Below are 12,871 nucleotides of genomic sequence, written 5' to 3' on the forward strand. Positions count from 1 at the left end.
GAAAGGGGGTGGGGATGGGGAGGGCGGAGGGGCCCAAACTGCACATGGAAGCTGATCCTGATGGGAAGAACCAACCTTGAGGTCACTGGACTACCACACTGTAGTAATAATAATCATAATGGCATTTGTTAAGCGCTTACTACGTGCGAAGCACCGTTCTAAGCGCTGGGGAGATACAAGGTGATCAGGTTGTCCCGCGAGGGGCTCACAGTCTTCATCCCCATTTTCCAGATGAGGGAACTGAAGCCCAGGGAAGTGAAGTGACCCGCCCAAAGTCACCCAGCTGACAACTGGCGGAGCCGGGATTTGGACCCACGACTTCTGACTCCAAAGCCCGGGCTCTTTCCACTGAGCCCCGCTGCTTCTCTACTGTACTCCCCCAAACGCCTACTACTGTGCTCCGCACGCAGTAAGCGCTCTGTAAAAACCAGTGCCATTATTGATTGATTGATCGATTGGCAATCTCAGTCCAGAGAGTCGGTCAAACAGGGTGGCAAGGGTGGGCAAGGTAGCGTGGAGGTTGTTGGCCTAGAGAGAGGACAGGCCAGCGGGAGAAACGCAAGGACGACCAGGATCTCGTGGGGGGCTAGGGACGGACCCACTTGTACTTCCCAAGCGCTTAGTACAGTGCTCTGCACACAGTAGGCGCTCAATAAATACGATTGATGATGAGGAAGGAAGAGCCATGTGTGGGGGACTATACTCAGGAGGGCCTGGGGCCAGGCAGCCCTAGACTGTAAGTTCCTTGAGGTCAGGGGCCCGACTGTATTTTACTCTGACAAGTCCTTAGTCCAGTGCTGCGCCTGTCCTAAGTGATCGGCAAATACCGCTGATTGATGGATAGCCCTATCGTAGTTTAAAGTGGCCTTAGAGAAGCAGCGTGGCTCAGTGGAAAGAGCATGGGAGTCAGAGGTCATGGGATCAAATCCCGGCTCCGCCGCTTGTCAGCTGTGTGACTTTGGGCAAGTCACTTCACTTCTCTGGGCCTCAGTTCCCTCATCTGGAAAATGGGGATTAAGACTGTGAGCCCCACGACGGACAACCTGACCACCTTGTAACCTCCCCGGCGCTTAGAACAGTGCTCTGCACATAGTAAGTGCTTAATAAATGCCATTATTATTATTATTATTATTATTATTATTATTATTAAAGTGTGGCCCCTGCCTTCCCACTCTCCCCTCTCCCACTGGTGACTCCCACTTCCCCCTTCTAGACTGTGAGCCCGCTGTTGGGTAGGGACCGTCTCTATATGTTGCCAACTTGTACTTCCCAAGCGCTTAGTACAGTGCTCTGCACACAGTAAGCGCTCAATAAATCCGATTGAATGAATGAATGAATGAATGTTGGGTAGGGACCGTCTCTATATCTTGCCAACTTCTACTTCCCAAGCACTTAGTAATAATAATAATAATAATAATAATAATAATAATAATAATAATGGCATTTATTAAGCACTTACTATGTGCAAAGCACTGTTCTAAGCGCTGGGGAGGTTACAAGGTGATCAGGTTGTCCCACTGGGGGCTCACACTCTTAATCCCCATTTTACAGATGAGGTAACTGAGGCGCAGAAAAGTTAAGTGACTTGCCCAAAGTCACACAGCTGACAATTGGCGGAGCCGGGATTTGAACCCATGACCTCTGACTCCAAAGCCCAGGCTCTTTCCACTGAGCCACGCTGCTCTGCACACAGTAAGCGCTCAATAAATACGATTGAATGAATTGAATGAATGAATGAATGGTGCCCAATCAATCAATCGTATTTATTGAGCACTTACTGTGTGCAGAGCACTGTACTAAGCGCTTGGGAAGTACAAGTTGGCAACATATAGAGACGGTCCCTACAGGTCAGTTCTGAAATGTTGGTCTGAGAGGGTCTTAGGGGGAGACCAAAAGTGGGTAGGGAATATGTCTTGCCTGATTTACTGTCCTCTCCCAAACACGCGTAAAGTGTTCTGCACATAGTAAGCACTCAACAAATAACCACTGATTGAATGATTCATTCATTGGTCTCCCCGAGCTGCCCAAGCCCTGTCTCCATCCCTAAAAGTCTCCTCCCTAGTCAAATCCAAACCTCTCCCCCAGCTGCCCCACCCTCCTTCATTTCCTCAGGATCCCCAGTTCGTTCCCTTATTCATTCATTCATACATTCAATCATATTTATTGAGCGCTTACTGTGTGCAGAGCACTGTACTAAGCGCTTGGGAAGTCCAAGTTGGCAACATCTAGAGACGGTCCCTACCCAACAGTGGGCTCACAGTCTAGTCACCGTGGGGTGGCCCTCACCTATCAATCAATCAACTGTATTTATTGAGCGCTTACTGGGTGCAGAGCACTGTACTAAGCGCTTGGGAAGTCCAAGCTGGCAACATATAGAGACGGTCCCTACCCAACAGTGGGCTCACAGTCTTAAAGGGGGAGACAGAGAACAAAACCAAACATACTAACAAAATAAAATAAATAGAATAGATATGTACAAGTAAAGTAAATAAATAAATAAATAGAGTAATAAATATGTACAAACATATATAATATATGCGTACATATGTATATCTACATATACATATATACATATCTACATATCTACATATCATATATACATATCTACATATCTACATATACATATATATCAGTGTATATGTATATATACATATATATACGTATACACTTATATATATATATACACATATATATACGTATACACACACACACACACATATATATATATATATGTATATGTATATCAGTGCCAACTGCTTGCCAAGAGAGTGGGGGTGGGGAGGGGAGTGCACAGTGTGGGGTGGGACCAGGTGAAGGAAAGGGGATGGGATGGTTTTGTTTGCAATCTGGTCATAGAATGGCTACTGTGCCATTATGCGAGCAACACATAGTACTTGACAAAGAGAAAGCGCTTAACAAATACCATTATTATGGGAAGCAGGCCTGGCTCAGTGGAAAGAGCCCGGGCTTTGGAGTCAGAGGCCGTGGGTTCAAATCCCGGCTCCGCCACTTGTCAGCTGGGTGACTTGGGGCGAGTCACTTCACTTCTCTGGGCCTCAGTTCCCTCATCTGGAAAATGGGGATGAAGACTGTGAGCCCCTCGTGGGACAACCTGATTACCTTGTATCCACCCCAGTGCTTAGAACAGTGCTTTGCACATAGTAAGCGCTTAACAAATACCAACATTAATTAATTAAATATAGCATACCCTCTCTTGTTTCCTCATGAACCCCCCGGGGCGGGGGGGGCAGGGAATAACTCACATAGGATAATAATAATAATGGCATTTATTAAGCGCTTACTATGTGCAAAGCGCTGTTCTAAGCGCTGGGGAGGTTACAAAGTGATCAGGTTGTCCCACGGGGGGCTCACGGCCGTAATCCCCATTTTCCAGACGAGGGAACTGAGGCCCAGAGAAGTGAAGCGACTCGCCCGAAGTCACCCAGCTGACAAGCGGCGGAGCCGGCATTCGAACCCACGGCCTCTGACTCCAAAGCCCGGGCTCTCTCCACTGAGCCACGCTGCTTCTCCGAGATAATATCTTGGTTTTTTTTTTTAAGTGGTGCTTTCACATCGGTTATCTCTTTCCATCCTCCCAACTTCCCTTCGAGGTAGGGAGAGTGGGAGACTAGTCTCCCCGTTCTACAGATGAGGAAACTGAGGCCTAGAGAGGTCTAGGGGCAGAGGGGCAGAGCTGGGAGCACAGCGTGGATTTTGCAACTCCTGGGCCCCGCGGGGCCCCCTCACCTTGGACGAACACGTAGACCGTGGCCCTGAGGTCGGGGTCGTTGGCGTCTGCATCGTTCTGGTAGGCGCAGGTGAAGTAGCCTGTGTCGTTGGCCGCCATCCGGAAGACAGTGAGTTGGCTGCACGTGACCCGGGGGTCGTCGGGGCAGGGCCGCTCCTGCCGGCGGACCCGTCTCAGAGAGGAGTTGCCCCCCCAGAGCCAGGCCAGGGGGGCCGATCCCCTGTCGGCACAAAGGCAGAGAGAATCACTCAGTCACTGATGGAAGGCTCCCCCTTTTAGACTGTGAGCCCACTGTTGGGTAGGGACTGTCTCTATATGTTGCCAGTTTGTACTTCCCAAGCACTTGGTACAGTGCTCTGCACATAGTAAGCGCTCAATAAATACGATTGATGATGATGATGATGATGATGGAGGGGAGGCCTGGGCTCTCATCCCCATTTGACAGATGAGGTAACTGAGGCATACATGGGTTTACTGGGCCTTGGCTGCCTTAATCCTACCACCCGGACAAGCCCAGCGAGAAGCTACGCTTTACGAGACGCCCAGGCTCAGGGTCTCCGTAGGGGCCCCTAGTCCTGCCCACACCTTTCCAAACCCCACAAGCCTTTCCTTTTCGCTTGGAAAGAATCAATCAATCAGTCGTATTTATTGAGCGCTTACTGTGTGCAGAGCACTGTACTAAGCGCTTGGGAAGCACAAGTTGGCAACATATAGAGACGGTCCCTACCCAACAGCGGGCTCACAGTCTAGAAAGCGGGGGACAGAGAACAAAACCAAACAGATTAACAAAATAAAATAAATAGAATAGATATGTACAAGTAAAATAAATAAATAAATAGAGTAATAAATATGTACAAAAAAATATATATATATATACAGGTGCTGTGGGGAGGCAAGACAGGCCTGAGCCCCGCGGGCAAAGCTTAGCTTTGGGCCGAGTCCCCTGGCTCCCTATTCTGCCTAGTAATGATAGCAGAGAAAGCTGTGGATTTCTCAGGAGAAAATCCACTTGATTCTGACAATAAAATATATAGCTTATATATATATATATATATATATATATAATAATGACATTCATTAAGTGCTTAGAACAGTGTCCAGCGCTTAGAACAGTGTTCGGCACATAGTAAGTGCTTAACAAATGCCATTATTATTATAATTATTATTAAGCACTTACTATATGCGAAGCACTGTTCTAAGCGCTGGGGTGGGGGGGGAGACACAAGGTGATCAGGTTGTCTCACGTGGGGCTCACAGTCTTCATCCCCATTTGACAGATGAGGTAACTGAGGCACAAATACATTAAGTGACTTGTCCCAAGTCACACAGCTGACAAGCGGCGGAGCCGGGATTAGAACCCATGACCTCTGACCTCTGCTAGATAATACTTATTAGTTATAGCTTAGGGTCTTGGATTAAATAATAATAATAAAAATGTGGCAACGTCCCTGTGCCTCAGTTTCCTCATCTGCAAAAGGGGGATTAAATATCCGTTCCCCCTCCCCTTGAGGCTATAAACCCCATGTGGGACGGGGGCTGTGTCCAAACTGATTCTCTCGTTTCAGCCCCGGTAGAATGCTCGGCACATAGTAGACGTTTAAGAAATATCATGATTATTATTATCATCATCATCATAATTTGGGCCTGCTGCTTTCGACACAGCAGCCCCCTGCCCTTCACAGGAGCCCTGCCTCCCAGGGGCGGGGGTGGAGTTGAGAGGAAGATGGGTCTCAGACCCCAGGCGGCAGGCTGGGCCGCGGGGGGCTTGGAGTCGGGGATCGCTGGGTGGGGGGACGTGGTTCTCATCCCTGTCTGGGCGCCTTGGCAAAATGGAGAGGGGAGGTGAGAGGGCAGGGAGCCCAGGCCCCAAGGGCTTGGCCTCCCAAACGACAGAAGGGAGCCGGGCCTATCTCCGGTGCCATCGGTGTGACATCATCAGGAGCACTAGACTGGTCCGTCCAGGCCCCGGCTGGTGACGAAGGAATGTCGCGGGCCTGCAGATCAGGGCTGATCTGTCTCTCTGCCGGACAGATTGGGTTTGCCCATCGGCCCCGGGATCATCTTCTTGAAACGTCTCTCCGCCCCCGTCTTTCCTCTCCTCAAAACCCTCCCCTGGATCCCTGTGTCTTTCTGCGTCAAAGAAAAACGACTCACAATCACCCTCATCTTAATCTTTCTGCTCTCTTCGCCCACAGCTCCCCACACCTCTCGCTCGATTCCGCCCGGCCGACCTTTTAGCCGCTCCTCACTCTCTTCTCTCCCGCCTCCCTCTTCCTGCTCGTGCTGTTTTTCCAGCCTGGAACTCCCTCCCTCCCCGCATCAGGCAGACCACAACTCTCCCCACGGCCAAATCCTTCCTGAAAGTCCATCTCCTCCAACAAATTGTGTGGACAAGGAAGAGGGCCTAGTGGAAAAGAGTATGGGTCTGGGCTTTTAATCCCTGTTCTAATCCTAGTTCTGCCACTTGGCTGCTGTATGACCTTGGGCAGTCACTTCATTTTTCCATGCCTCAATTAGAGAAGCAGCGTGGTTCAGTGGAAAGAGCCCGGGCTTTGGAGTCAGAGGTCATGGGTTCAAATCCCAGCTCCGCCACTTGTCAGCTGGGTGACTTTGGGCAAGTCATTTAACTTCTCTGGGCCTCAGTTCCCTCATCTGTAAAATGGGGATGAAAACCATGAGCCTCCCGTGGGACAACCTGATCACCTTGTAGCCTCCCCAGTGTTTAGAACAATGCTTTGCATATAGTAAATGCTTAACAAATGCCATTGTTATTATTATTATTCTCTCACCTTCTAAATAATAATAATAATGATGGCATTTGTTAAGCGCTTACTATGTGCAAAGCACTGTTCTAAGCGCTGGGGGGGATACAAGGTGATCAGGTTGTCCCACGTGGGGCTTACAATCATCACCCCCATTTTACAGATGAGGTAACTGAGGCTCTGAAGAAGTTAAGTGACTTGCCCCAGGTCACACAGCAGACCCCTAAATGGGGAGTCAATGCCTTTGCTCCCTCCTACTTAGACTGCGAGGCCACGCGGAACCTGATGAACTTGTATCTACCCCAGCACGTAGTACAGTAATAATAATAATAATAATAATAATAACGGTATTTGTTAAGCGCTTACTATGTGCAAATCACTGTTCTAAGCACTGGGGAAGTTACAAGGTGATCGAGTTGTCCCACGGGGGGCTCACGGTTTTAATCCCCATTTTAAAGATGAGGGAACTGAGGCCCAGAGAAGTTAAGTGACTTGCCCAACGTCACCCAGCTGACAGTTGGCAGAGCCGGGATTTGAACCCATGACCTCTGACTCCAAAGCCCGGGCTCTTTCCACTGAGCCACGCTGCTTCTCCAGTACGTGGCGCATGGCACTTAACAAATATCAAAATCAATATTATTACTGTTACTATTATTCTTTCTCTGATCATTATCTTGACACCTTAAGCCTTATAAACCCATAAAAACCTCTAGCATTTAAGAGCTTATTTACACCCATTCTCAGGGTATGTATGTTTGCATTTTTGTTTATTCAGTAACTTATTTTTGACCTCTCTAGCTGCACTTATTTTTCCATTTGTCCGTTAGAGTGGAAGTTCCTTGGGGACTGAGAACCTACTACAGGCGCTTAGTAATAGCGATTATGATGATGATGATAATAATTGTGGTACTTGCTAAGTGCTTTCTATGGGCCAAGTAATAATAATCATAATAATGATGGCATTTATTAAGCGCTTACTATGTGCAATGCACTGTTCTAAGCGCTGGGGAGGATACAAGGTGATCAGGTGTCCCCCGTGGGGCTCACAGTCTTAATCCCCATTTTACAGATGAGGTAACTGAGGCCCAGAGAAGTGAAGTGACTTGCCTAATGTCACACAGCTGACAATTGGCGGAGCCGGGATTTGAACCCATGACCACTGACTCCAAAGCCCGGGCTCTTTCCACTGAGCCACGCTGCTTCTCTACTGCAGTACTGTACTAAGTACTGGGGTGGAGACAAGGTAATCAAGCCAGACAAAGTCCTTTCCTACAGACAAGGGGAGGGAGAACAGGTATCGAATTCCGACTTTACCGATGAGGAAACAGAGGCACAGAGAAGTACCGTGACTTGTCCAAGGTCACAAGGCAGGTTAGTGGCAGAGCCAGGACTAGAACCCAAGTCCTCTGATTCCCAGGGCCGGGTTCTTTCCACTTGACAAATGCGATTGTTACTATTAATACATTGAAGGTGGGAATTGGCAGATTTGAAACTTGGGAGCCAAGCCCAGCCTTCTTGAGCCAAGTGAGGCAGTTACAAAACAATTGGCCGTCAGATCCTCACGAGGGGGAAGGCAGTCTGGAAGAATGGGGGGCATTTGTCCGGCAGATTGCATTTCTTAGCCCCCTTCCTCACCGCCCAGCCTTGGCCCTCACTGCCCGATTCAGGTAAGACCAGGAGTCTCTGATCTCCCATCCTCGTGTCTCTCTCCACTTCAATCCATACTTCATGCTGCTGCCCGGATTATCTTTGTCCAGAAACGCTCTGGGCATATTACTCCCCTCCTGAAAAACCTCCAATGGCTACCAATCAATCTGCACATCAGGCAGAAACTCCTCACCCTGGGCTTCAAGGCTGTCCATCACCTCGCCCCCTCCTACCTCACCTCCCTTCTCTCCTTCTACTGCCCAGCCCGCACCCTCCGCTCCTCCGCCGCTAATCTCCTCCCCGTACCTCGTTCTCGCCTGTCCCGCCATCGACCCCCGGCCCACGTCATCCCCCGGGCCTGGAATGCCCTCCCTCTGCCCATCCGCCAAGCTCGCTCTCTTCCTCCCTTCAAGGCCCTGCTGAGAGCTCACCTCCACCAGGAGGCCTTCCCAGACTGAGCCCCTTCCTTCCTCTCCCCCTCGTCCCCCTCTCCATCCCCCCATCTTACCTCCTTCCCTTCCCCACAGCACCTGTATATATGTATATATGGTTGTACATATTTATTACTCTATTTATTTATTTATTTATTATACTTGTACATATCTATCCTATTTATTTTATTTTGTTGGTGTGTTTGGCTTTGTTCTCTGTCTCCCCCTTTTAGACTGTGAGCCCACTGTTGGGTAGGGACTGTCTCTATGTGTTGCCAATTTGTACTTCCCGAGCGCTTAGTACAGTGCTCTGCACACAGTAAGCGCTCAATAAATACGATTGATGATGATGATCATCATCATCATCAATCGTATTTATTGAGCGCTTACTGTGTGCAGAGCACTGTACTAAGTCCCGATTCAGGGTGGAGCCGGGTTCCTCCCTCCCACCCAAGCCACCGTACCTGCACGTCACATCAAATGTGGTCCCAGCTTCAATCACCACCTGCTCCCCCGAGAAGCTCAATTCCGGTTTCATCAGGAAGTCCTCGTCTGCGAGACCTGGGAAGACAGAAGGAAGCACTTGGGCGTTTGGGAACCATTCGGAAGAAATGCGGGACCCCAGGGCTAGACCTGAAAATGAGTGCAGGAAATCCGTCAATCGGTGGTATTAAATGAGTGTTTGCCGCACGCAGAGCACTGTACTAAGCACTTATAATAATAATAATAATAATAATGTTGGTATTTGTTAAGCAAAATAATAACAATAATAATAATGTTGGTATTTGTTAAGCGCTTACTATGTGCAAAGCGCTGTTCTAAGCGCTGGGGGAAACACAAGGAGATGAGGTTGTCCCATGTGGGGCTCACAGTCTTAATCCCCATTTTACAGAGGAGGGAACTGAGGCACAGAGAAGTGAAGTGACTTGCCCAAGGTCACACAGCAGACATATGGGGGAGGCAGGATTCGAACCCATGACCTCTGACTCTCAAGCCCGTGCTCTTTCCACTGAGCCACGCTGCTTCTCTTGGGAGGAGGGTATACTGCTAGCAGACACGATTAGAGAAGCAGCGTGGCTCAGTGGAGAGAGCACAGGCTGGGGCGTCAGAGGTCACGGGTTCTAATCCCGGCTCCGCCACTTGTCAGCTGTGTGGCTTGGGGCAAGTCACTTCACTTCTCCGGGCCTCAGTTCCCTCACCTGTAAAATGGGGATTAAGACTGTGAGCCCCACGTGGGACAACCTGGTCACCTTGTATCTCCCCCAGCGCTTAGAACAGTGCTTGCCACACAGTAAGCGCTTAACAAATGCCATCATCATTATTAGCCCCGCATTCCAGATGTTTACGGTCTAGTCTAAAAAACCGAGGTGGGTTTGCCTGCTGCATCTGCGTGCAACCTGTGTGTTCTTCTTTGACTCTCAAACCTTGGCGATGTTTCCCCGCCTGCGGCTCTGGCAGGAAGAACTGCAAAATACCATTTTAAGCATACCAGGAGCTGTCCCCCATTTGCAACCAACATGCTTTCCTGGCCCTCTGGACTGTAAGCTTCTCGTGGGAAGGGAACCGGTTCTACTGTATAGTACTCTCCCAAGCACTCAGTACAGTGGTCTGCACACAGCAAGTGCTCAGTAAATATCACTGACTGACGGATGGGTCCCACCCGTAACTTTGCCTCGAGAGCTTCAGGTGGTAGCAAAATCAGGACCCAGCCAGCCATCCGGTCTATCCCTCCCAGCGGGCAGGAAGGCGAGGAAAAAAGGCAGTAGAGGCAGGGAGCCGGAGCCGAGTGGGGAAGAGGAAAAAGGAAGGAAGGAGGAGGGAAGCCAGTTCCCGGCATCCTTGTGATGGCAAAGGAGGCAATTCTGGCAGCGGCTATTCTGACCTCAGTGACCGTCAACCATGTCCAGCCATTCGGTCTCAGCGGGGATCTTGGTCCCAGAAACCCCCCGCGCCTTGGAATGACCACTGGTCACTGTGGATCCCTCATCCAAACCGGGAACCACTGCTCCTGACCTCCGGATTCCGCCAGAGAGAGCCAGGAGAGAGGGAGAGGCAGACTGGGTGTGGAGCCGGGGGTGGCTCCAAAAAGAACAGAAGATGAGATTGAGTAGAAACCCCTTCCCATCCAAGCCATGGAATGGGCAATTCCTTGGGCCCAGTGGAGAAGGGGATGGGCAGATGAGAAGGGAACATTACACAGGAAAGATCCCGGGCACTAAGTGGGGAAAAAAGTCCTGTTTCTGCCCCCCTCTTCCAATCACCTCCAGCCAAGTGAGGGGAGGAAGGGTCATTTCTCACGCACTTGGCCCAAGATACAGCAGGAAAGTGTTCCATTTTCTTCCTGCATGAGGATAATAATAATAATAATAATAAGTGGTACTTGTTAATAACAAGTGGTATTTGTTGAGAATTCACTACGTACCAAGCACTGTATTTAGCGCCGGGGCAGATAAAAGATATAATTAATATTAGGGTATAAGTGTTGGTATAGATGGAAGTCAATCAGATTAGACACTGTCCCTGTCCCACATGGGGCTCACAGTGAACTTAACCCATTTAACGCCCATTTTGCAAATAAAGAAACTGAGGGATTGGGTAGTGGGCAGTGGGGAGGACCCAGGCAGCCTGGCCCTGCTCTGGGGGAAAGGGGAGGGTGGAAGAGAGGCCCCCGCCTATCCCCCCCCCGGGGTTGCCGGAGAGCCAGGGTCTTGTGAGATTTCTCCCAGGCCGTGTGAAAATGTTTGCACAGAAGAAAGTGTTTTCCAATCACGGTGTTTATATTCCTGAGCTACCTTTCTCTCGAGCGTTTGCTTTGGCTGGCTGAGGAGAACCGGATCAAAGTGTAAACAGAGAGAAACTCTGGGGTGGTCCTTCAACCCGCATGGGACAGCTTACCTCCCCCTACACACACACACGCATGTTCTCTCTCAAACACACACACAAACACTCCTCCCCACACATACTTAACCCCAGTGAGCCAAAGCAGAGGAAAAGGGGGCTTCCCCAGGAACAGGGGTCAATACCCCCGGCTTCTCGGGGATCTGACCCAGCCAGCTCCGATATCTGTCCTGCCAACGTGCTGACCTACGGGCCTGGAGCCTGTTTTTTCAGGAGGGGCCGTGGGCCGGCCCCGGGAGGCAGGGGAGCAAAACTGCCCCAATTTCCTCCAACCGGACCAAGCTTCCAGAGGATAGTCAGTGGGAAGATGTTGGAAGCGACCCGGGAGAGGAGGAGAGCGGGACTGTGGGAGGGGGAGTGCTTTGGGACTGGGGTTTGGCAGAGAAGGGGCAAGGCACCACGTCTATCTGTTGTCATCTGCACCTCTTTGGGTCTTCATCCCCTCTCCCGGCCCCACAGCACTGATGTACATATCTGCGCTTCATTTATTTATATAATGTCTGTCTCCCCTTCTAGACCGTAAACTCGCTGTGGGCAGGGAATGTGGCTGCTTATTGTTGTATTGTAGTCTCCCAAGCACTTGGTACAGTGCTCTGCACACAGTAAGCACTCAATAAATACGATTGACTGACTGACTGACTTGCTGTCCTGGTCACGGGGATATCGACGGGGCCGCCGAGCTCCTCCTGATGTCCCTCTTCTTGACGCTGTCCTCTGTGGGAGGCCCACCCCTGCAACTCCATTTCCCTTTTGGAAGCGGTCAGGACACCCTGGAGCCTGCGAGCACGGGATGTGCTGAGGGGATGACCGGTGGGGTCTGGTCTAGCCCAGCAGGTCATCATGGGGTCATCATTCATTTGGGTTGTGATTGTGGTGCAGTCAGGGCCAGTGGCTTCGGTTGCAGCTGACAACTGAGCAACGAGAAGACCCAGTGGGGACATTCATTCAATCCTTCAAGCACATTTATTGAGCACTTACTGTGTGCAGGGCACCGGACTAAGCGCTTGGGAAGTACAAGTCGGCAACATAAGGAGGGCCTCTCCAACGGGGGTCTCTCGGTATGTGTGTTACATCCCCAAATTCTCCCAAGCAGAGCGTTCCCCTGCCCCTCTGGTCTGCCCCTGGAGGAACCAGCTCAGGCATCCCAGGATGCTTTGAAAGTAGCTGCCATTGCAGTGCTTAGAACAGTGCTTTGCACATAGTAAGCGCTTCAAAATACCATCATCATCATTATTATTATTCATTCATTCATTCAATCGTATTTATTGAGCGCTTACTGTGTGCAGAGCACTGTACTAAGCACTTGGGAAGTACAAGTTGGCAACATCTAGAGACGGTCCCTACCCAACAACGGGTTCGCAGTCTAGAAGGGGGAGACAGACAAC

The 12,871-nt window shown here is 50.1% G+C and overlaps 1 protein-coding gene across 1 annotated transcript in view; it reads right to left on the reverse strand.

Moving 5' to 3' along the window:
* Positions 1–12,871, reverse strand: part of LOC119929662 (vascular endothelial growth factor receptor kdr-like) — a 222,786-nt gene that overhangs the window by 152,627 nt on the left and 57,288 nt on the right. The window contains exons 2-3 of the mRNA XM_038747850.1: positions 9,053–9,149; positions 3,748–3,968 (exon numbers count right to left, since the gene is read on the reverse strand). Coding sequence (XP_038603778.1) covers positions 3,748–3,968; positions 9,053–9,149 — 318 coding nt within the window. The remainder of the gene's footprint in view (positions 1–3,747; positions 3,969–9,052; positions 9,150–12,871) is intronic.

Source organism: Tachyglossus aculeatus, chromosome 6, assembly GCF_015852505.1.
Source record: "Tachyglossus aculeatus isolate mTacAcu1 chromosome 6, mTacAcu1.pri, whole genome shotgun sequence".
Taxonomy (NCBI): domain Eukaryota; kingdom Metazoa; phylum Chordata; class Mammalia; order Monotremata; family Tachyglossidae; genus Tachyglossus; species Tachyglossus aculeatus.